Source organism: Sylvia atricapilla, chromosome 6 (assembly GCF_009819655.1).
Source record: "Sylvia atricapilla isolate bSylAtr1 chromosome 6, bSylAtr1.pri, whole genome shotgun sequence".
Classification (NCBI taxonomy): Eukaryota; Metazoa; Chordata; class Aves; order Passeriformes; family Sylviidae; genus Sylvia; species Sylvia atricapilla.
The window spans coordinates 18,628,941-18,654,026 of NC_089145.1; the positions used below are offsets into that span (position 1 = coordinate 18,628,941).

A 25,086-nucleotide genomic window follows, 5' to 3' on the forward strand; every position below is an offset into this window, starting at 1 on the left:
TTGCACACTTGTGTTTTATGATTAGAAGCTATTTAAATCTTCATGCAATTGTAGTGACAGGAAAATAAGGACAGAATCACTGAACCTCGATGTTTATTGGTTGGTTGAGCTAAAATGACCCCCCACTACAGAAAATAAAGCTGGAGTATTTTGTGCTCTGGTTATGTGGAAAGCTCTTTGCGGTCCCATATCCCATTTTTAAACGTGATGGAAGCTTCTAAGTGTTCTTTGGTCCATTCAGCTTGTTAGTAGCCAAGTAAAACAAGCAGCACCGCATATTTTCTTGACAAGCTTTAAGACATTCTGGCTTCCTGGTGGTTTTAGAGAAATGCTTTAGATTCTCTTCAGAATATGTATTTTCAAGATGTTTACTAATGCAGTATGGATTTTATACTTTTGCTGTGTTTAGGGGAATATAGCCTTGTTTGAGGCCTGCTGTAAGGAGCGGATACAGCAGTTTGATGATGGTGGCTCTGATGAAGAAGACATTTGGGAAGAAAAACATATTGCATTTGCACCAGAGTCCCAGAGGCGTTCCAGGTGAGAAGGGTGTTTCTCATCCAGCAGTGTTGTGAGCCTGCACTTACGCACCTGTCCTCTGGTTCTCTCTGCATAACTAGGTGTTTCCATTCTGTGGAGAAATGAGTGGAGATGTGGCTCTAATGCTTTGTTTACCAGCCATAGTTTGCAAAAGATGCTCTTTGGCTTTCATAGCTTGTTGGTTTTGGTTTTTTTCCCCGCTATGTATTCTTTCTTTCTTTTTTTAAATTGGCCCAACTGTCCTTGCTTTGGACAAGGCAGCCCAGCTCCACACCTCTGTTAGCCCTTGCTGTCCTCACTGCAGTACCAGTATGGCTGTGAACAAATGAAAATGCATTGGGTAGAAGGAGCATCTAGTCCCCTAAACTCAGGGCTATGCTGCCTTCCTCAATATCTGCTGAAAGCCTCTTCATGTGATCAAGTGAAGTCTTAAACCTTGTTTCTTTGAGAGAGAAATGAGGGGAGTATTAAGAGCTAAAGATTATACCTCAAGTAATCTGTCAGAAATAATTTTAATTCTCTCTAGCCTGAAACTGCAGTATTTCATTGTGCCCAGGGTGTTATACTAAAAACAGAATGTAAACTCTCTCTTTGTATTTGAAGTTCGGGCAGTACAGACAGTGAAGAAAGTACAGATTCAGAAGAAGAGGATGGAACTAAACAAGACTTGTTCGAATCCCACACCAATACAGAGGACAAAATGGAAGTAGACTTAAGTGAACGTATGTAGCTTTTTTCCCTGCTGCTTTGGGTAATAGGAAATTGTTAGATCCAGGAGCCTGATTTTGTAGGAGTTCCCTTGCTAACTGTTTTTACTCTCTCTTAAAGTAGTCTTTCCCATTTGCCAGAGAGCATGCACATATTGTGAAGTTTGAATTTCTTGCATGTCTTAAATTGCTTGCTCTTTCTAAAATTCATGTTTCTACTATCCAAGAGTTAAAAAGGAAGAGTGGTCAGAAAGGGAAGGATTAAATACTCATTTATAAATACTGAGTGCTTACAAAGACCTAATACATTACTATCCAAACCCAAGAGATGGTATTTTTACTGGAAGCCTTTTAGACCAGCTTTTTGTCTAACAGTGCTCTTTTAGAAGACTTCCTACAGAAGCTAAGTGAACTTGCATTGTTTTGGTTTCAAATGTGAATGAAAGATACGCATCAGAAGACTCTTACATGGAATCTTAACTGATGTAATAGGTTGACAAGTTTTCACATTCAAGTCATTCTAAACTGGCAATGTCTGTAGGTAAAAGCCCTGTGTTTATCTAGACTGTAAGGAGTTAAATTAGAAGGAAAAGTTAAGGGTTTTCTTTTCTTTTGTCAGATTGGTGTCGTTGGCATCTGTGTGTCAAACAAGTTTTGATCCATGTGGGTCTCCTCCCATATCTGCCTGGGTTGGAATTTCTAATTGCTAGTCAGAGCTTCCTTTTCAGCCTGTTTTTTTGTATGTAAGTGTTAATGAAAAACATGTTTCCCTTGGGTAGGTGAAGTATTTTGAGTTGACCTATCCTAAATTAGATGCTATTCACAGTTGCTCCCAAATTTAAAATATCAATAAATATTTTAAGTTGTTAAAAGCCTTAAACTTTTCTGAAACTTAGCAGTGGTGTTAGTGCATGAGAAATTATTTGAAGAAATTGAAAAAGGGATGAAAACTCTTAAGATTTTCATTATTATGGAAATTAGTTTGAAAAATTGTAGCAAATATTGAGGTTAATTTAAAGGATAAAGCAGGATTGTATTTGTGATTTCATGTGTTTTGTTAGTTTTGTTCTTCAGATAAACTTTTTTTTTTTTTAGCAGAGTACTCTGAATTACTGATCTTGAAATTCTGCCTTACTAGCAGAATTTTCCTTTTAGGGAATATATTCATTTTTTAAACAGGTTGTACAGGACTTTTCTGCATGTGCTTTCAGGTCTAGTGACAAATCTTGCTTCTCTTTATGGAATGTACATAGAGAGAATCAGTGTGTTAGGCATATGTGCACTCATGTTCTTTATAGAAATTTGTTTCTAATGAACTTCATGATGGCTTTTCAGCACCTAACTGGTCAGCAAACTTCGATGTACCCATGGAGACTGCACACGGGGCCAGTCTGGATTCTGTTGGCTCTGCTGTATGGAGTACTGAAGCACCTGTGCCAGCTAAAGAAACTGGCTGGGCTTCCTTTTCTGACTTCACATCCTCTTTGAGGTAAGAATGTTTAGTTATTCAGGGTGAGTTTGGTTTTCTTGAGGTGTCCATCTGTACACAAGCCTATGTTGCTGGTGTATATAAAGTGTCTGAAAAGTGCCGTGTGTTCTAACAGCATGTGTCTGTATGATCTCCCTTTCCAGGATGAGTGGGTATTAGTCTTTTGGGGTTTTTAACTTCATTTTGTTATGCAGCTGTGATAACTCGATTAAGTAGTTTTGCGTGATTTTGAGAACACTCAAAATAATGATGTTCTTTTTTTGGATTGAACTCTACACTCTGCTTAAGTCTTGTGCGTGTACTTAATCAAATAGATGTAAATTTTAAGTTGCCAAATATTGGCAATCGAGAACTAATTCCACCTCATAATGGAAGACTTTTTTTTTAGACATTTAGCTTTTGTCTGGGCATTAAAACAGCCCAGATGTAAGACATTTTCCAGCATAAAACAGTCTTGTTTCATGATTTGAGGCAGGTAAATTTGATAATCAAATTAAGGGTGTAGAAAATGAAGAATTGGAGTTGCCACGTAACTGGATAGAAGAGACATTCTGTAAATGGTGAGATGTTTTTCAAGTGGCCAAATCTTGTCACTTGAATTTCTTTAAAATTAAAAACTTGTAGCTACACTGTATATAAAATCAAGTAGTGAAATCACTTCTGTAACAGTTCATGACTGGCAGTCTGAACAGAGAACTGTCAAGTTGGAAAAATGCATTTAGCATAACAGTCAAAAATACTTGGAAACTGTGCTAGGTGCTGGTGATATAGGTATGCCTTAGTTGTGAGGGGCATGTCCAATAGTACTGGTAATGTAACAAAATCAAGTAAAAATAAAATGACCATCAAACACCATCAGCTCAGTTCTGGTGCATTTTGCATGAATAAACTTCTATTTAGCATGTGTTTCCAGCACTCTTAGAAACAAACTTGTAATTAATTTTCAGTATAGTTCTAGTCCTTACAGCTTTCATAGAAAACTAATACTGTTTTAAGAACACTTCGTTTTGCTGTTCAGAAATGTTTCTAAAATTTTTTTAATCTACTTTAAGCTCAAAAGACTCTTTAAGAAGTAATTCTCCTGTGGAAATGGAGACAAACACAGATCCAGGTGATCCCTTGAGTGCAAATGCAACTACTCTGACAACACAGCTGGAGAGTAAGTAAACTGCATTCCCAGATGCAAAGGGCTTGATTGTAGGAGCTGTACATAAGAAAAACCTCTTAGAACTCTAAAATTTTAGGTTTCCAGAGACTCTTCTCTGGCTCCGATGCTGTTCTGACAGGTATTAAAAGTGACTTCTCAAAGAATTTATAAACCATTTTAAATAGGATCCAATTTAAAACAAAAGACAGTGTTACTGATACCTGACTCACTGATGATACTGATGATACCAGACAAAAGGTCTGCATATCATGAACAGAAGAGCATTACAAAGGAACCAAGTTTGTTCTGTTAGAGAATCTTCTCACTTGTGTATTCATTTAGCTGAGCTGATTCCCAAAAAGAATGGTAGCCTCCAATCTTGTCCTGTGTGGCAAGAGGCCAGTAGCCTCACTGTGTTCAAGCTTCTCCTTCCTGCTCATGCCTTTCTTAGTAGTGAAGCCATTTTCACTATGCCTGCCCTAATTGTTTATTCTACATGTATGAACTGGACCAAAATATTTTCACGAGCGTTTTTTGTGTCTATAATTACCAGAGAGAGTAAGAAGTGCAGGCGAGAAGTCCAGGCAGACTGGGCATCCCAAAGATCTTCCAGTGCTTGGAAGCTTAGAGTCAAATTTGTACTGTGTAGACTTGTTGTGAATTTGACTACAGAAAAATAATTCCTCGCAGTAACCCTACAAAGGCCCTCTTAAGGCAAAACTGTTGCAGTAACCATTGTATCAAAAGGAAAAAAGCTGGAGACTGTGGCTTTTTTTAAGCCATCTGTAAGTTATACTCATGCTCTCTGTGTTGCAGAAAGGTGACATTCTCTGTAAGGTAGAATTCGAGAAGTGTGCAAAACTGCAGAAATACTGTTCTTGATATATAGGCTTAATTACTTTCACATGAAATAAAAACGTAGCCAGCCTTGTATTAAATTGCTTCTATTTCTACTTGTAGCCCCAGGAAGTGTTGCTATGGAGGCCAGCTCAGATGGAGAGGATGATGTGGAAAATGCAGACAAGGTAACAGAGACAGTCATGAATGGCAGCATGAAGGAGACACTGAGCCTAACTGTAGATGCCAAAACTGAAACCGCCGTTTTCAAAAGGTGAAAATGCCTATTTATTGTCTTCCCACCATATAAACAGAAGACTGTTGATGGAACACTGCATCATCAGAGAGTTCTTTTTAAATTATAATTCCTGAGGCTTTAACTAGAAACCTTTCAAAGTAATTGTTTTGAAATTTGACTTCTAGTTAGTTACTGTAACGTGCGACTTTACATATCAACACTTAGTTTCAGTGGAAGAAGACTGAGTATTACTAGCAGAAGACTGAGTTAGCTTTTGTCCCTAATGCACATTATAGTGCATTTTTCATGTACAGATCTTTTAACATTGCACATCAAAACTAGATTTTAAAATTTTGCACAGAATTCTTAGATTTGGGTTGGGATTTCATTCTTCTCATCCAGGAGGAGATGCAAGACAAAAGTTGAAGACCAGCCAGGCACTGCTTTTGAGTGCAGCTCTTGAGACACTGGGGTGATCACTGTTGGTGGTATGCATGATGGTGTTAAATTTGTTCTGGACTGCAGGTGGCACATGGGATTCTAGAATAACTGGAAGAATAACTTCCTAATTTTGCTATCTTCTAATACAAAGATTAAGGAATAAGTGTCTTAGAACACAGTCAAATTGTATATTATATGTATATCAACACTGTGATCCTTTTATGAGAGTAAAGCGCGTTTCAGTGTTGTCTACTTCATTCTATCTACTAAGATATTGTGATCTCAGATTTAATGACCAAGTGTTTTTTATTTAGTATCAAATATTTATGTAGGGAAACAGAGGCTACAAAAACAGTATGACATGCAAAATTTTGCCTTTATTGAAGCTGGTGTGTCCAGCCTCCACCCTGATGTTGACAAATTGGAATACATTGCTAGAGAATTCTGGCATGCAACTCTCTTCTTCTTCTTTTAGAATAACTTCCTAATATCTGTCCCTATTCTGGCTTTATATACTAGAAAGAAATTGTCAATATATCTTGGAAGTTGCTTAAAAAAAAAACCCAAGTTGATTCCAGTATAAGAAACTTTTCCAGTGTTACTCGTTACATTGCCTGTTGTTTAAATTAATTTACCTCGTTAGTGGTAGGAGATAATTCCTGAACCATCCAAAATTAATAGGCATTGAAAACCAAGCAGCTTTCCTTTGTTTTTGATTCCATCCTTTTGATTACCTGAGTGACTTAACGTTGTATGGTTTTTCAGCACAGAGGAGGGAAGATATGTGACTGCACAGTGCTTCTAAATCGAATGGCATTGATAGAGGAATGCACCACAGCACTTTAGAGAAGTGTTAGGTCTCTGTGCAGATCGATGTGACATTAAGCTATCCATAGTGCGTTGCTGATACAGTAAACAATGTGTCTACTCTCCAGTTTGTTCTGTCTTTTGCACAATGCTTTTACATGGTCTTCACTCTTAGATGTTTACAAATTTGGTTTAGTTATCCTTGGTGTCTTTAAACTTCTTAACCTAGTTTAGCTTACATGCACTTTCAAGTTGTGTGACTTGTGACATGAGGAGGCAGCATCTAGTGACAGTTCCTGCTTACGTCCATGGAGTTACCTGCTGGAACTGTAGTTAAAAGGACATAGAGGTGCAAAGGGAGGCAATATGGAATTGCCTCAGTCAGAAGGTACCTTGAAAGGTTATCTGGGCCAGTCTTTTATGGGAAAGGGAGCCCAGATGAGATTACCAGGCTCTCTGTCCGACTGTGTATTGAAAACTTCTAGTAATGGGGACTCCGAGGTCTTGATTTGGGAGGGAAATAAATGTCAAATAAACACACATGGGGGCTCAAAGATGAGGTCTTACATGTCGAGACTGTTGTACTCTGATAGAGATGTGCAGCTTCATAGTGAGTCAGTGTTCAACTGGCATTTTTTAAACCAACTTGCTGGGAAAAGGTCTAAATTAAGGGACATTTAGAGTAGTGATGGGAAGTCCTACTCTGGCCTGTTTGTATGAACTGGATAAAAAGTTGGATGCATCTTTAAAAGTGGATGCTTCCAGACTTCAGTTTTATCTAGGTTACTGTCAATAGAAAATTGATGATTGAAGTCAACATTGAGGGGATTTATAAGTGCAGTAGTTAATTTGTGGAAAGCTGCAAAGGACAAAATTATGATTTCTGAACTTAGTTCAGAGTGAAGAACAAGTAGGGAAAAAACCAGGACATCACTTTCTGTGGTGATGGGAACAGGTATTATATTTGGAAGGAATGTGAAAAGTATCAAGGCAAGTGAGATGGGGAGAGTAGTTGGGGAAAACTTGATGAGAGATTGCAATGCAAAAGACAGTATTTTTGCAGGCTCTGCAGGATAGAAGGAGAAAAGAGAAGGATTCATTGAAATTTAAAGGACCCATGGAAAGGAGAACTGTGAGAATAGGAAGAAAACCAGCAGAGGAGATTGGCACTTCTTGAATAAATAGATTTGTTGCCACAGAGGTATAAGATTGATGTTTGTCTACTTCAGAGCTACTTTATAACTATCTCTTGCAGGTATATATGCTCAAATTTATATTTTAGTTTGCTCATAATGGTGTGATTGAGGTGGAAGAGGGTGGAGTAGAGAGACAGAAAAGTTTGGGTTTAGAGGCAAACCAGAAGATTTGTTAGCTAATGACTTTTGAGGCTGCCTGGTTACATGGTACTTTTTTACACAGTGTGAGTGTACAGCTTTTTCACTGAACTTTTTGTCTGCAAGAGGAAGTTTGTGAAGTAGATTGGGCTGCAGTCTTTGTACCCCGTAAATCATACATAGTATTCACTGTGGAGTTACTAGGAAATTTATTATGTAAGATAGTGATGAGTTAATGATTTTGCTGGTATATTTCATGGACAGACATTACTAATGCCGGTTTCTGAGGGAATCTTGAATTTCTTTTATACTTTCTTCCATTTTTGCATACTTCTGGCTTCAGAGTGTTGAAATCCTATCGGTATGTATAGTAAAGGATTGTGATTGTTATCACTTCAGGCATCACATACATTCCTTTTTTTTTTTCTTTCTGATCTTATTTGCTATCACTGTGTTTCCTGCTCTTTTATCCAGTCAAGTTTTAATGGATGTAAACACCAGTGCATCATTAGGTGTTTGTAAAGTCTAGAGCCATGTGCTTGATCTTCATGTTGCAATCATAACTTAAAATCCATTTGCATGTGAAATATGGACCAGTCTCAGTTTTTTCCTGTTGCCTGAAATTCCCTGTGAATAAACTTCAAGGTTAAATACATTAAATAACTTGCTGTTGTTCTGTTTTCTTTTTTAAGTGAGGAAGGAAAATTGACTACCTCGCAGGATCCTTCTTGTAAATATGTAGTAGAAGAGAATACAGAGGTTGCAGAGGAGGTCCCTTCAGGTCTTCAGCCTACTAACAGCAGTCCAGAACAGAGGTAACTGCATTCAATAATGTTTTCAATTCTCTAAATAGCAGTTTGTGTGCTTTTCTAATAGGATTGATCTAAAAAGAGTGAGTTTAGTGATTCTCACAAGCTGAGTTTTCAGTTGATTCTTTGACTCCTGAGTCATCAAAGGTGTACTTTTCCTGCAGGGAGTTGTAAATATCCCCATTCTGTTTTGTGACACTCTTACCAACTTAGAATAGTGAATAGCTGCACAGAAGTGTAGTGCATGTTCTGATTATACTGTATATAGGCTAAAAAGATATTAGCATGTTTGACAAATATAGATTCTGGTTTTTAAGACTTGTTTATGAGCCAGTATTTAACTAGGTCCTTTCTTCTAACTTACTGCTCTGCATAAATCTTAAACTTGATCAAGATACTTAAAGTGGGGAAACTCAAAAACTCTTTCACAGATTGTCCTAGACATTCTTTATCAAGACAACAATATTTTTATAATGCTGATAAACATTAAATTGTAGGGAAGAAGTCCTTGGGTATTAGGTGATTATCTTTTGAGTAAAGATGCTTATCTGAACCAACAGAGGGTTCTCAGAGCTAGCAGTTTGCTAGATTGCCTTTAGGTTGTGGGAAATCTCAAGGAACTCCTTTCACTGAATCCTGCTGACTTCAGCAAAGCTCAGAACTTTCTCTAAAGGTGGCTGTTGCAGTAGATCCGCATAAGCACAGAATAAATACCAAGATAAACCTAATGGTGCTTTTGGGGCTCCATGTATGTATGACTAGTGGAAGGGGTCCCCTAGGTAGGTCTCTGGCTGGTGGCTAGCAGGAGTAATCTCTGCTAGGAGCCCTGTTCTGTCATGGACTTCTTTTCCGTTAATAAGGGAGTGATGGTTGTGCAGACTGTCACACTTCCTGTCCGTGCAACATTTGTTTCTTGCCTTCCAGATTTCTCTAAAGAGTTTGCTTTTGTCTAGTTCTGTCTTTTCTCTAATGTTGACATGTTTTTTAAAAAGTGTTTTTAGAGCTTAGCAGCCAAAGACTTAGCTAGGGGGCTCCTGCTGGTCATGTGCATGTAGAGCACGGACCCCAGAGTGGCTTCTCTGTGATGTCCACCATCAGAGAACAGGAGTTACAGGTAACTTTCCTTATCTGTAGTTTCAAGCAGTATTTGCATTCTTTAACAGAATCTTCAGATGTATTCCATAGACTTGCACTGAATGGAACCTGAGACTTTTTTGCCTCTGTTGCTTGCATATTTCTCATGTCCCCATGCATTGGTTTGATCTCTTTGTGCCAGTCCAGAGCAATTGAGCCCATGTTGAAACTAAATTTTTTATCTAGAAATGTATATACTGTTACTGTTTTCACTCTTGTAGGTTTGCTCTCCATTTTCTTCCATACTTCATGAATGTTTCATCCTAATGGACTGATGTTGAAAGTATTTGTGAAAGGCTCTTTGTAGATTAGATTAATAACTAAAGCAACTTTTTAAGATGCTGTTGTTTTTCCTGTTGTGTCGTAGCTGCTGGCTTTCCAGTGCAACCTTAAATACTCCTGGTATCACATTTTGCCTCACAGAATAAGATTTGGATAAGTATCAGAAATGTGCTCTTTATTAGTAATTCTCTGAGATACCACGTCTCTAGAGATCACTTATTATCTCAGTTAATGAAGATCACACATTCTTCAGTGGTGTGCTCAGTTAATTGAGTGCTTAATTAGGAAATAAGGACTCCAGAAATGCTGGAGTGCGGAAGATAATTGGAATGCGCATGTTATTAGCACTTTTCCTTCCTTCGGTTCATGGGTTATGCCACACAGGATCTGGGTTTGTTGGTTTTTGGTTTGGTTTTTATTATACCTACTTGAATATGATTTGAATTTTTCTTGTGTACTTATATCTCTTTTTTTGGCCTCTTAGGACTGATCAACACACCCATTTAGGAGAGGCATCTGTTAATGGCCCTGTATGATATGTGATGTCTACTACCTTGGCTGAAGAGAAAGAACTGATATCCAGGTGTTTGAGTGTTTCTTGAGGATATCATCTAGACCCTGTTGAAGCCAGTCACTGCTGCACTAATTTCGCAAGGAATCAGGACCAGCAACATTTATATTCTAGATTTTAAGACACTGTACAGAAATTCATAAGTGTAAAAATATTGCACATTGAGAAATACCAATAATTTTTGCGTATGTTTATATTGTATTGTTCTAAATAACGGGGGGCCTGTGAAATAAGATCCTGCTACCCATGTAATGATGACAGTAGTGTTACTATAGTTAAAATGGCTGTAAGAATAGTTTTATAAAAAAGTGAATACAAAAATCTAATGTATTTGAGACATAACTATTTGACGATTAGTGTGACCAAAGTATTTAGCAGTTTTCTTACATTTTTCACCTTGTAAAAAAGAAAAAAGAAAATTCATGTTTTTTCTGAAACTGAAATGCCCTATAAATGTTATTTTGGTTGGTTTAGCTTACAAAAGTGATTTAAATAAGAATTTTTTGGTGTTCAACATTTTACAACAGGTTTTTTAATTGGTAATTGTTTTCTGTATTGTTCAAAACAGATCAAAAAATGTAAGTCTATTGGTAGAGATTTAAAGTATTTATTGCAACAGCTTAGTTGACAAATTGATGTTACTGTAAAGCCATATGTTCTGTTAAGTCTAGTTTGCTTGAAACAATACCTTCTGGGTGAAACACTAGAATATTTGGAGTGCACATGGCTTGTTGTGTTTAAGTGGTTCACCTGCCTTTAAACAGTTCACCAGGATTTAGTTTAATTCCAAGCATTATACAATGGAACATTTCAGAACAATCTGCGTATTTAAAACGCTGTAATCCTTTTAGACAAGTCAAGTAAAAGAAATGCTCATGCTGCTAATATAATTACAGTACCTGCATTTTAAAAGTAAATAGTGTTTTTAATACAAATTTTGGCAGCAGAGCATGTTAATTGGTAATTTCACTGTACTGATCTGTGTGAGGCTTTCATTTGTATGTTCTAAACCAGTTTTTTCACAGCTGGTTTGTGTATATATATAGTGATTATGGAAACTAATTCTGTGTAATTTATAATTTTCTATGTCAGTGTAAAATTCCAACAGCCTTCTCAAACAAACAGAAGCAATATACTGTATATTGCCACATTGTCTGGTGAAAGGGTTAAAATACTCCTGCACTTTTAGACACAAAACCATTTTTGTTTCTGTAATAGTTATATTCATTTATTTTTTACATAATTTGTTTTCCTGACCAGTATTTAAAGCCAAAAGGATATTCTAAACAATGGCCAATGATTTATTTTAGAAGGCGTCCCAAACAACGTGCCTAAACATTACATTGCATTCAGAAATAAAAATCCCACGTGTATGTCACTGCCCTTATTGCTTTCTCTTTTGCATTTTCTACAAGGTTCAGTGCACTTGTCCTTGGAAGTTTTTGCAAACTGATCAGTTGTGTGAAAATGTAAAACCTCAATTATCATAAGTGGAATTGGTAACTATGGTTGCCCTTTTATTTGTACTTTATAAATGATGGAATCCAGTCAGTTTCGAAGTTTTCTTTATCAGTTCAGAATTGCTTTCAGATCAGCTTGACCAAAACCATTTTGTGTGTTAGCTTTAAGGTTGGCAGCTGTCTTCTTGTCACTTTGATCTGTTACTGAACAAGCAGCTTTGGAAACAAAACTGCTCACTTCAACACAGGATTGGAGTGAAGTAGAAATTCCAAATACAGGCAAGCAGCAAGTTGGTTTGCCTAAGTTTGTAAGGAGAAAAACTTGAGTCCTTTCCCATGGAACTATTTGTCCCTTGCTAAAAAGTTGATTTATCTAGTTCTGTAGCCGTGAAAACAGAGAACACAGTAGATGAAATTGAATCTGGGCCCTGTTGCCTTCAGTTCAGCAGAGTCTTGTATTTGTCCTTCTGTTCACGAACTGTCATATCAGTCCACTGTTTTGAGGCAGTGTAGGGTGTGTTTTACCCACTCTATGACTTGCACAAGGAATCCTGAACTTGAAAGCATTGGAGGTGTGTTTGGGGAGGGGAGGGTGTATGGGTGTGTGTAAACAACACCCATGCTCTTTTGCCATCTTTTATCATCCCTGCTGCTGTGCTGCTCTCATAGCCTTACAAAGGTTTGAACATGGTATGAGAGTCCTGAAAAGCTGTTCCCAGCCTCTCTCATCAGATTTGACTTGAATGCAATGGGATTTGACTCGTCTTTATGAAAAGGTATTTTAATGCATTTGCAGCGTGGACTGAAGTCTAATACCTTTGTACAGGTTTGAGTTCCTACAGTGTTTTTAGCAGCAATTAGGATGAAATGAGGTTGCTTTGAAAGACTTGCCTGCTGCCACATTCCACAGTGCTCTCTAAAATGACTAGAGGCTCAGTCACTTGAAACTGAATAATGGTGTCTGTTGATGTCGGTGGGCAGTGGATGTAACCCTCAGGATTTCTCTGGTAAAGGATTTTTACTCAAGCAAGATTCTGTTTCAAAAGTGGCTAGACCAGTACTATCTATAGTAGTGCATTGCCTCTTCCCACCTGGCAGAGCGGATGAATCATGCCTTCTTGACCAGTGAAACCATTATTCTTAAGTGTAAGCCCTGAGTTAGTTTTATAGCAGGATTATTCCATTTAAGTAAAAGCGTAAGTCATCATCTTGACTAACATTGCTCTTAATTCACTGAAACAATAACAGGATAGTGGAAGCAATCTCATTATGTCTTTGTACATGGAATCCCGTGTGACCATGCTCTTGAGTGAAGTCTACATTTTTGCACCTATTAAACCTTGTATCTACCTCTTGAAAACAGTGAGTTCTGTGTTGTCATCTGCATACTTCTGTGGAAACTTACTGTGACATTCATTCTTTGTGTGAAATCCATTGAGGAGACTTGTGAGGAAGATGAATCAGATTCTTCCTGTCATTCATTATAAACTTACCTTTCTGTTTAAATTTTAAAGCATTAATTTCCTTGGAGATTTTGTTTTCTGACATATGTCTCATACAGTTATATCAGGAAGTACTTACTGTATATAACTGGTGCTATTAATAGATTTAATCACTTCTGGCTGTCTCAGAATAAATAGTGCTTTCTCCAGTGTAGTATAAGTGCTTTGAGTTTTTTATGAAAGTGTCTATATTGTTTTCCAAACCAGGATGGAAAATGACTGTTGCTGTGGCAGCAAAACACCCTTTTTTGATCAAGGTTTTAATTTTAACATCTGTCTTTTAGTTTCTGCATCTTACTTGCCACCAGGTAAGGATTTGGCATCTTGCTGTTCCATTATTGTTTGAGTATGTAGGGCATGAAAGGAGATGAAGGCAATAAAATTAAAATAAAAAATATTCTTACTGTAAAGATAAGGGGCATTTTTCTGTCTCCTTTAGGTAGGACAGTTCATGACGTTTTTTGGACTTGCTCAGACCAGGTTCTGTTACTTGTTTCAAATTGTGATTTGCCCTGTGGTTAGTCTTGGTTAATGACTTGGATGTAATCACGCTTCTAATGCTATCCAGAGGAAATCTGTGTACTTCTTATTCTGCTGTCACAAGCTAAAGCACTCGGACCCAAACTTTACCTTTTGTTTTGCTGATAGTGTCTTTCAGAGTTTCTCTTTCAGATGAGTCTGGGCTTAGTGTTTTTGTATTTTTTATTGGAGTGGGGAACCTTTTATGTATTTTTACCTTCTCTAAGTACCTTGCAAATTGAGGTGGGATTCCCTTTCTCTCTCTGGCCATAGCTTAGATACTGTAATTCTGATTGTAGGGCCTCATTCTGGATTTGAGTTGCGTATGATGTGGGTGCTTCCCTCTGGTCTGTGTTTTCTGTCTCTCAAATCATGATTCTGAAGACTGTAATTTAGCTGATGATTGTCTTGGCATACAGCCACCAACCAGTAAGAAAGCTGCACCTTGCCTAGCTGTGCTTGTGTAGATTTTGTAGCTGATGTCCCATGAAATACAATGTTTGCCCATTTGCACAGGGGAAGTTTATCTGGTTGTCTCAATCTTTTGATCTGTGGATGATACTTAGGTAGATGGGTGTTTGATTCTCAAGGGTCTGACAGACATAATTTTTTCAGATGATACCTGGACCTGTTACAGATTAGTTAGGTCTGCTTTTAAACTCCACTGTGTGCCACACTTTTGTCTTTCTTACGTTTCTTACACCTTACACACTTCTATCTTCCCTTCCCCTTGTCTACATGAATTACCTATCAAAGATTGTCACAATTTCACCTTGGGTAATGCACTAGTCTGGGTCTTTTGCAGAAGCACTGAAGCCTGACTGCAGACATTGTAAATAAGACCTGCTTTTCTTTACACCAAGCAGAATTAAGTGTTTGGGAAATCACTTTGCTTTTTTTTTCAGATGAAAGATAAAAAATGTTGACTGTCTTCTACTGATTCTCATATCAGACAGAGGCACGAGATTGCTAAGATAAGCTAGAACTGCTAAAACTCAAGTGACCTTGTTTTCTGTTGTTGAAGGTTCTCTAAAGCATCTTTCCTTCTAAATCTTTATAGAAACATTTGTTAATGCTGTATTTGTTATAAAGGGTTGAATCTCTTTAGTCACTGCTAAGCTTAGAATTCTGAGTTGTGCTTTTAGATGAGAAGGGCTCTGCTTTGGAGTGAGCCGTGGAGGACTGTGCATATTAACAGACAAGGTAGTAACAAGGAACTGTGAGATATTCAGGGGGCTGCTGGGCCCTATTGTTTCTCGTTAGTCCCTTCAAAGTAAAGTAGCTTGAAAAGATAAAAGGGCTGATGAAATGTGCCACTTGTCTTTTTAATGCTACTTTGCTTGTCTGGTTTGAACTACTCTAAAGATAAATCTCTGAACCTGCAAAGTGGTGGGTGACTTCCTGGTAAGTAAATTGTTTCAAGCTTTAGTTACACAATTCATGTGGAATTCATACCTATTTCTATGTACAAGCACTGAAAACAATTTTTAGCTGAACTATTTAAATAAATATTTATAGATTCACCCCTATGTGCATGCACATCAGTGTGTAGGATACATTCTCTCAACATGGCCGGTGCAGTGCCCTTGGGGCATTTCCAAAGTGCACTGAACTGTAGAATACCAGGAAGGATGAATAACAGGTTACAGCCCATTCTAAAGCATTTCAGGCTTGTGTCTGCATGTGTAGACATTGTCAGTGGTCTCTGGCCAGGCTGAAGGTATCTTGATGGGAAGAGGAACTGGTGCTTCTGGTGTTGGAGGCAAACTTCAGCTTTTGTCAGATGATTTCTCTGATGGTCTTTTAGTCCAGCTACTTGATAGATATGAGCCTGTGGTAAGGCATATCCAACTGGGAGTCTCTTTTTCAATCTCAGTTGCCATCTGGAATGGAGTAACTCAGGGAAGGACTTGGATTGTAAAACTGAATGCCGGGCAAGGGTTATGTTAAGCATGGCATTATATATATGCATGCTTGGTGCTCTTCCATCTGAGCTGTTCTCCAGTATCCTTTTTTGTCATGTAGGAAGGTATGGATTATGTGTTAAGTGACTAACCAGTTCCTCCAGTGAGAGGAGTAAATGCTACTTCTGGATATGTATTCAGGCCAAGTGTCTGGAAGGAAATTAAGAAAGTGATGGTGGTGTAGTGTGACACTTGTACAGAAACCAGATCATCCACTCGCATCAAGACATTTATTGGGAGCGAGAAGTCCGCGTGTTCACAAGTGTGCAAAAAGGTTGTAGGTAGGCAACCCTCAAATGGAAAGGTGATTGCTTTCAAGTATCAGGATACTGGCTTGAAAGAAATAAAGCAGGGAAATGGCAAAGCTTTGATTGCAGGGGAAGGCAAATTCAAGTTCTTAATCTCAGGCAGGGCCTCGTTTCACTTCTTGGTCATTGTAATACTTCAGTGAGCTAGAAAAAGATGAAATCTTTCTGGCTGCCTGCCTGTGAAATAATGCATTGCTCTTAACAAGAATCCTCAAATGGCCTTGGGCTCCTGGGAGAATTCTTTTTCATAATTCATGGCAGTGATGCCTGTGGCACGTTATTCGTGAAGGGAAAAGACTGAAGTTGTGAGTTGCAGTAGGAGAAGAGAATACACACAAACAAAATCATCTGAATAAGTTGTGTGATGAAGTCGGAATTCATACTCATGGTGTGGCTGTGTGTTGTGTAGTGACATCTGGCCCTTAATAGGAAGATTCAGAAACTTGAATGACTGCTGCTGCTAGACAAAATTAGGTTATTGGTTTTGTGTTAACATCGGTTGTCTAATGAAACCTTCCTCTGCCTAAACTTGCTGTGAGGACTGTGAATTTAGTCTTCATTTACTCATAAAAGATACAACTGGTAATATGGCATGCTTGAAAGAGTAGCAAGTTAATTTTTTAAGATTATTTTTGTGACTATCATAATGTTCAGCCATATCTGTCATCCAGGTATTCCACAGGCACTTACCTGACTGTAGGACTTAGTATGGCCTCTGGACTTCTGATTTGCTCCAGCTTTGACACACGCCAGTATTTATTTCACTGCTTGAATACCACTGTCTCTGACAATCCTCACTGTATGTTTTTGTGACAAAAAAAGCTTTTTTGACCTCGGAGCAGAAAGGGTAATGGAGCAAGAATGACTTGTTTATAAACAATGTATGGCCTTGGTGTGTGCTATAAAACTCTTAAGAGTGTCTTAGAAACTCAGAAATAAGCATTTTTGTTAGTTACAGCTTTTCTGTTGAGAAATAAAGGTAATGAGACTGACTGCTAAGCTGACAGGCATTTATTAGGTGTTCAGTTTATTGAATGTGTCTAGGAGTCACTCGCTGCTGCTGCCATAGCAGCTTCTGTGGTGGCTGAGGATGAGACTGATGAAATCCTACAGTAATAATACTTGAACTTTGAAACAAACTGCTCTTAGTCTAAGAAGCAAAGGGGAGAACAGAATCCATGTCACTGTTTCCCAATGCTTTTCATTAGAAGAGGCTTGTATCCTTTTTCTCCAAATGCTTTATCAGGACAATTTCTTACAGAAATAAAGGAAAAAAACCCAGTGCTAGAAATGGGGGGTTTTTTTTCAGTCAGAGGATGACAGATAAATATTTGCGGATTTTGAATTATTTACAGGAAGCTCTTTCTTACTTTCTTCCATTAACAATCCTGGCAGTATTGCGTTTGTCATTCTCTTTTGCCTGATGTCTCATGAAGATTTCACAGAACCGTTTGGGATTGTGGAAAGGTGGAATGGATTGTTACTAGGGCTGCAAGAACCACGTATTCAAGGCATAGGTGTTTATGAAATAGAAGTTCGTTTTTCATCGATGCTACAAGTTCAACAGATGTGATGTCTGCTAAGTAAAGCTGCAAGAGGTAATTAAAAATATCTCTTATACAAATCTTTGTTACAAAGACTAGAATTTCACTTCATTCTAGATCAGCTTGAACTGTGGGTCTGTCACGTGCTGTGAAAAGCTCCACTTAACTTGACTTCATGCAGCATAATCAAGATCATTGATGTTTAAATTCCTACTCTATTTCTCCTCCCTGCCCTCACTCACTTCTTGAGAAGTGACAAAATGTTAGAAATCCACACAGAATGTATTTTTCCTCTGTGGGAGACTGAAAATAAGTAAAACTTACCAAAATTATACTTACTGAGATGCTGGATTCAGGGAAGAATATGAAACTAAATGACAGGAGAAGAAATTGAAGAAATGAAATGCTAGTAAAAAGAAGGAGAAATTCTGAACCCTCAATAAAATGGAGTGGGATGACATGAAGTTCAGTGAGGCTTTGTTTGTACAGTTCAATTTGCTTAGATAGTAGTAGCCAATACTTCAAAACCTTCTGAGCTGCACAGCCAAGTTATAATGCAGTGAAAAGGGAAAACATGACCATTCAGCTCACCCATCGTATTTTTTCCCTCCATGATGCATTTCTACACATTTTTAAGAGTATTTAAAAGTTTCTAAATCATTTCCTATAGTATATTTTACTACTGTCAGTATCTTTAAAGGAAGGCATTTGTTAAGTTAAAAATCCCAACTTATTTGTAATAGGTTAGAGCTGTTAAATAAAAATAAGAATGCTTAAATGGGTTTGAGATCAAAGCTTTTGTTATTGTCATCAAGTTTTACAGCTATTTACAACTTCAGATAATCAGTAGTAGTGGCATGTTCTCCAGCAGCTGTTCATGTGATTCAGAAAGACACAGCAGTCATGCCAAAACCAGGAAAGGGAAAAAATGGCCCCTTTTCACAATTTGAGGACACACAGTAAACAGTATAGTAAAACTCCTCACCTGCACATATCATCCATCATGCTGCAATCGCTGATATAAATCTGACTCTTGTGTCTGTGGAAGTATAAGGATGAAAAAGATGGACAATTTTATCTTAGAAGAATTTTAAAAAAATTCTTAATGAAGTACACCAGAATAATTTTACTAATTCCATATTTAAAGAACAAAAAGAAAAACTCAGAAGTCTTGGTTGTAAGTACTGAAGTACTGCCAGGGAATTGATAATGCTCCCCATATGTTAAAATTGAAAACATCTGACAAGTCATTAAACTGAGATTTAGTCAGAACAGGGCATTTTTGTATTGGTGAAAAATTTTCTGCAGAAAACTTTTGAACAATGCCCAGGATAACACTTTTTGTGAATGACTGGTGTGTTGTTTGCATCAGCAAACATTATTAGTTGATGTAAGATTAACTTCTAAAACCCTGATTGCCTATATCCATCTATTAGTACCTTGTCATATTTATTTAGTCTGAGAGAAGTGACTTAACTGGGCTTAATGTTTGAGAAGGCAGTATTCCTGAGCTGCACTAAGTAGATCCTGAGTGATCCTCTAGAGGAACCTGGTTCTCCAATGATTATCAGGAAAGCCTAGGGAAATATCTTTAATGTGTCATGGTGTAATTACATTAACTAAGACTAAGTGGTACAGACTGTCCTTTCACAAAAACACTTTGAGTTTTCTCTCCCTAGAATGCTCTTTACTCCCATTCCTCCATCCTTGTGGCAATAGATTGATTTTGTGTTGGGGAAGGCAAGAGAAAGACCAGCTTTGCAATCATGCTTTCAAATTTCCTGCTTCCTAGTCAGCATAACATTAAGTACCAATAAAATATAAGTGATACTCTTTAGCACTGAACAGCACTTACATAAGAAGCAGTGTGCTGCATTTCCTTCTCAGGTAGGTCAACTTGCCCCTTACTGCTCCACTTACCTGTTAGGATCGTGAGTAACTTTGTAGAATATTAAATCCAAAGTGAGGGCAAAAACCTTAAAGCTTTCTTTTGAGAAGAGTGGCAAGATGAATCAGTGACTAGAAAAGTTTAAAGGAATTAAGTAACTCTCCTGTGACATCTTAAAGTAGCACCAGACAAATCAAGCACCTCAGATGCATATGAATTCTAATTTTAAAAAATTATTTTAATGTATGTTTTATTTCTGTTGTTAGGATTAGCTTTAAAGGTCACAACCCTATTTGTAGTGCTGAATCTCACAGTTGTGAGGAACAAATTCCCTTTAACTTTACATGTTTGCCGAAAAGATTGCATTTATCTGCTTATTTTCTAATTTTATTCCTTATTACAATCTATGCCTCCTTGTTATTAGCTTGGTCTCCTTAAAGCCCCATTAAAAATAGGCCCTATTGTGTGGTTTTCCACTCCTCTAGCACAAAGTAGTATTTATCAGCCCAAACTAGCTACTCTTTATTTTGCCCTTGACAGACAGCGTTGATGTCAGAGGAATTTTGACCCTTTTGAAGGCAGATTACAACAAATACAGCACTGTATTAACCAATGCAGAGTATCCACCCAAACCCCCTGAAAAAAAAAAAAAAACATGAAAAACTTCAACTTTCCCCTGTCACTGCAGTGTCAGTTTTGGTTACAGACTAAGCAGTGTCTCTTCACGATCAGTCTCAACCTCAGTTATTTTTGTGGTTGCATCATATTTGATCACGTGCTTTCTTTGTCTTTTCAATCATAGTAAACTTCTGTAACAGAGAGCATTTGAAGTGGGGTCCTGAAATCTTCAGTTATAAGACATTCTTGCTACCCACCTGTGCCCAGTCACACACAAGACCAGGAGTCCTAACTGTGCTCCCTGGACAGGGTTTGTAAGTAACTGAGCTCACCATATCGATAGAAAGAGTGAACTGGTTTTTAGTGGTGCTGATGAGCTCAAAAAACAAATGTTGAATACTCTTGGGTATACATGGGTAAAACCTTGGGGTTTTTTTAGAGAGGTCAATTACTGATCTTGTGTGCTTAAGCAAACAGAATTACTACTTCCTAAAATACAAGTATTGCTGTCATCACCAAGGCTCTGGGAACTAGCAAAGTTATCCAAGCTGTCAAAAAAGCCTGCAGTCTTTGGGCTTGTCATGGCTTAACTCCAGCCAGCAACTAAATACCACGCAGCTGCTCACTCATGTAGGTAAAAGTGAGCCATATGATAACTGTCCTCTGAGTTCACAAACAAGTTGCTTAGATAATTTAAAATATATATAATGTTGATGTTGTCATCTGATAAAATGGAAGTTAATACTTGCGGTTCTAGATGTGATTTAAAATGCTTATCCTTGATTTTTACTGGATCTCTCAAAAACCCCAACAGAAGGAAACCATTTGTGGTCTACATAAGCAAAAGCAATCTGAAAAATGGAAGCTGATTCAAAACTGCACATTTTGTTATGGGTAAAGATTTACCTCCTTACAATTAAGTTACATTGCAAAACTTAAGATTCTTCTATGAAAAGAGTGCTGATACTATCACATTTACCACAGAGTTGGGTCACAGTGATGCATATGAGTATAATCATGTCAAATACCAAATTTTTGAAGATTTTTGTGAGTACGTCTGGAACTTAGTCTTAGAAAATGAAAAATGATGAAAAAAGTCCTGACCTGATCATACTCTGAAATGGGATAGAAAAAAAGAAATTGTAATCAGCTAGGTAGCATTTTAAATAATGGACATAGAACTGAAATCTGAAATGGAAAAAGTCAGGCAAATTACTGTAAAAAAATAAAAGGATGACTAGAGCTGTTTATTATAGAGCACATGTTCTCTTTACTTTCCTTGAGATAACTCTGTGTGTAAGTTGGGGTGGATTGGTTTGCCTTTGCTGATCCTGAGGTGATGGGATAACTCCACATTTTTACATAGTCCATGAAACTGTATGCTGTAAGGCTGGACATCAGCTAAACAGACATCAATAAATCCAAGCAGCTGGACAAAAGCAAACTAAGAACTGTAGCAAACAGATTAATGCATGAAATATTCATTCAGCACAGGAAAAAACCTCAGCTTTTGAGAATGCTTTTGTGTTTGTAGAAAAATGTACCCATTTGGAAAGAGAACTTAAAAAGCTATGCAAATTGGAGATGTCTAGTAAATGTAACTCATGAAAAACACTTGTATGAATTATTGGATAACTGGTCTCTAAAACTCCATTTTCAGCCCCCTGATTCTTGATAATTAAATGTTTACCTTTTTGGATAGACACAGCAAATAATTACTGTTCTATTTACAGCTAAGAGTTACTGTATGGTGCAAAAGGTTGTCTTCCTGATAATGATTGCTTGCAAATTTCCAAAACAAATACAAAATGGATCTTTTGACTCATCCATTTTATGGGGCAATACAGTGTGCATTCTAAATTGAGAAAATGAATGTTCTGTTGCAAATAATCTATGTTCTGTTGAAGGGAATATCAGACTGTATGAAAAAGAAGGAAAATGCAAATTTGCTAATTTAACTGAAATCGAGCACTTATTCTAGAATAAATTACTTGGGAAGGCTTCATATCTTACCCTCTACAATGCAGTTCTTTCTTTGAAAAAAAAATCCACTTTTTTATCGTCTATTGTAGTAAAAGAATCTCTGATTTAATAATATCAGAAAGAACACCAATGCAGTCAACAGACAAGTGATTTGAAACAGATGTGAAATTCCCTGTGTGTAGAGAATTATAGGCACTGGTGATGACATTAGATGCATATGACTAATCACAGTTAATGCTTGCTGTTGCCAATTAGCTTTATTAGCACAAGCAATTTGAGCACAGCATGACATTAATTACTGTAAGCAGCTTGTTCATTTATTGAGCAGTATGCTTTTACAAAAGGGGTATTCTACCTACAAATTAATCATAACCCTCTTTGTCATTAGAATTTCAGGAACACTGAGGAAAAAGACTTTGCCATGCAAATAGAAAAAAATAGGTGATGAAAATCTGGCAGTAATTTTAGTATTTTACTACTATTCTACTTTTTTGTAAAAAGACAAAAGCTATTGTATGAATTCTGTCTGAAAGCTGGACATGAGTGAGACAAAATTACTACCATTAGAGTTAAGACAAGACATTATGACCATTAGGTGGTTGCAATGCAAAAAACATCTTGTAAAAGTGTATGGGAAAAATAAGGCTAAAGTTATCTAGGACAGAAAAACCCCAATCCAGACTCCAAGCTGCACAAGAAGCTTATTTTGTCCTTTTTATATCATATAAAGATACATTTGTTATCTGTGACATAGGTAAAAATTTGCATATTGGAATACAGTCTTCAGAGAGTGGAGGATGCATCATTTCATTAGGAAAATGCAAAAAGAGTAATTTTGAAAATTATGTTACTCAAAATTGCTGTAGCAAATGAAACAGAGCTGTATTATGAGCTGATTGCATTGACACTACCCCACTGGCTCACAAAGCAATTGCACAAATGAAAATCATTATGTTGTGGAAGCAAGAATTCAAAATAAGATTTTTTTTTTTCCCTTATAGTTTCTCCTAAGACTTTATAGATCTCAGAAATTTGTATTTCTTGATTCAAAAGGTAATAGATTCAAGAGACAGAACGTACCTCTCCTATATTTTATGTCTGTAGATATTTTGAACTTGGATCAGGAATCATATTCCCCATGTTTTTCCAATAACTATTTGCAATCTTTCTTTTAATCCTCCTGTTGCAAATCTTGTTTTGGACAAGATATTCACTGTTCAAAAAATGAATTTAGAGAGGTCTTAAAGAGAGTCCATATCAGTTGCTGGCTTTTGTGCTGCTGTTGTTCTGTTCAGGCTCAGGTCTTGCAGAAGCAGTACTCTGGAGGAGTAACAAGTCTGTGGCTTGTGCTGTGTGGAAGAACTAGCACTGAGGGGTGGAACGTGTTAGGCTGGATGGAGCTTTGAGCTCCATCTGATCTAATGGGAGATGTCCATGCCCACAACAGGGGGGGTTGGAGCAGGGTGTTCATTAAAAGTCCTTTCCAAACCATTCTGTGAGTTAAAGGTTCGTTCTACAGTGATGTGAAGGAGCTCCTCGGGACCCACTGGGGTTTTTTGTCTCCTTTTTGCATGAATGTCAGCCCACTTTGGGCTACAAGTTGCAGGAAATCAGGTAAAAATTAAAGAGGGTTCAGTACTGGTGCCAAGGATTGTTGACTTTTACATCCCAAGATACTGTTTAAAAAGGTTATTTCAAAATGTGTACCAAGAACATTGAAATTTCCTAAGATTTAAAGCACCTGAAGGGGATCTCAATCCAAATCCTTACTTATTCAATACAGAGTAAGGATGAACCTTTATGACAGGCATGTGCCCGTGACAGAACAGGCAAAGTTTGAAAACATACATAGGTAATGAGACAACCCCCAAGCAAAGGAATAAATGAAAAATCACGGAAAAGGAAATATATCCAGCAAAAAATGGAAGGTGTAGGGTAAGGGCAGTTTTAAGAGAAAGGCTGCCCTACAGCTCAATGGCTTGGAGGGAAGTCAAGACCATACAACCTGCACAGCATCTGTACTCAAGGTACATGGAGAGCTTCATACTGACACCCACTGCAAGGCCAAAAGCTAAAGCCTGAATGCCTGCTAGGGCTGTGTTAAGCACTGGGCAGACACTGAAAGAGGAGGAGCTCCTGTGGCTGGGTTCCCAAACAAGCTGTTCTGTCTGTGTGCCTGCACTCATCAACATCTCACAATACTCATTGCGTGAATGCACCATAGATTTCTGTGTTGTGTTCAAAGGCCAGTCTGGGTAATTATAGTTTATCCCAATTTTCCTGTTTTCACTCAGACACGGTCGTTGTTAGCCTAACAAAGATACACATGAAATTATGTGCTTTTATTCACGTACTGCATCACAGTGAATGTCGTGGTTGAAAAAGCAACACCAGTGAATGCAATTCATTAACGGTATTGTGAAGGTTGGAAAAGAGCCCTAAGATGGCCAGGTCCAGCTCTCCACCCAGCACCACTAAACCAGGTCCCCAGGTGCCACCTTCACACATTCTTTGGATGTTTCCAGGAGATATGTTCCTACCACTTCCCTGGGCAGCTGTGGATAAAATACTGAAAAACAAAGTTCAGTAAGAGGTCATGCTTGTGTTGGATGTGGTTCATCAGGGACAAACTGTCTGCACAGCCTAGGAGCAGAAACACAGAGGGAGCTTTGTGTACTGTGACAAGGGAGATGTGGAACAAGGGATGGAATGGCACTGAGGTGTTGTGGTCATGCTCTGCTGAAAGGAATGCAGCAAATGGGAGCTAAGCCAAAGGAATGATCCTAACAGGGACTGAAACTGGATTAATTTTTGTGACCCTATGTATGCTAATAACTAAAGACACTCTTCCTTATTTGTCTTGTAAGCAAAGAGGAGGGGAAAGTGAGGATGAATGGGAGATTGTTATGATGAATGTCATTCCAAAGTAATATTTTGAGAAGGAAGAGTAATCTTATATAATTT

The 25,086-nt window shown here is 37.7% G+C and overlaps 2 protein-coding genes across 9 annotated transcripts in view; one reads left to right on the plus strand and one right to left on the minus strand.

Moving 5' to 3' along the window:
- Positions 1–11,887, plus strand: part of PPP6R3 (protein phosphatase 6 regulatory subunit 3) — a 51,068-nt gene extending 39,181 nt beyond the window's left edge. For 6 of the 8 annotated variants that reach the window (XM_066321007.1, XM_066321009.1, XM_066321010.1 and 3 more), the window contains 7 exons: positions 410–540; positions 1,144–1,262; positions 2,583–2,736; positions 3,789–3,895; positions 4,844–4,994; positions 8,233–8,355; positions 10,250–11,887. In XM_066321007.1, coding sequence (XP_066177104.1) covers positions 410–540; positions 1,144–1,262; positions 2,583–2,736; positions 3,789–3,895; positions 4,844–4,994; positions 8,233–8,355; positions 10,250–10,301 — 837 coding nt within the window. In that variant the 3' untranslated portion in view covers positions 10,302–11,887. Of the gene's footprint in view, positions 1–409; positions 541–1,143; positions 1,263–2,582; positions 2,737–3,788; positions 3,896–4,843; positions 4,995–7,269; positions 7,331–7,883; positions 7,927–8,232; positions 8,356–10,249 lie in introns of those variants that run through there. The other 2 variants (XM_066321014.1, XM_066321013.1) reach the window with 2 other exon arrangements.
- The window catches only part of APIP (APAF1 interacting protein), a 529,312-nt gene that overhangs the window by 262,958 nt on the left and 241,268 nt on the right, over positions 1–25,086 (minus strand). The window lies entirely within an intron of this gene.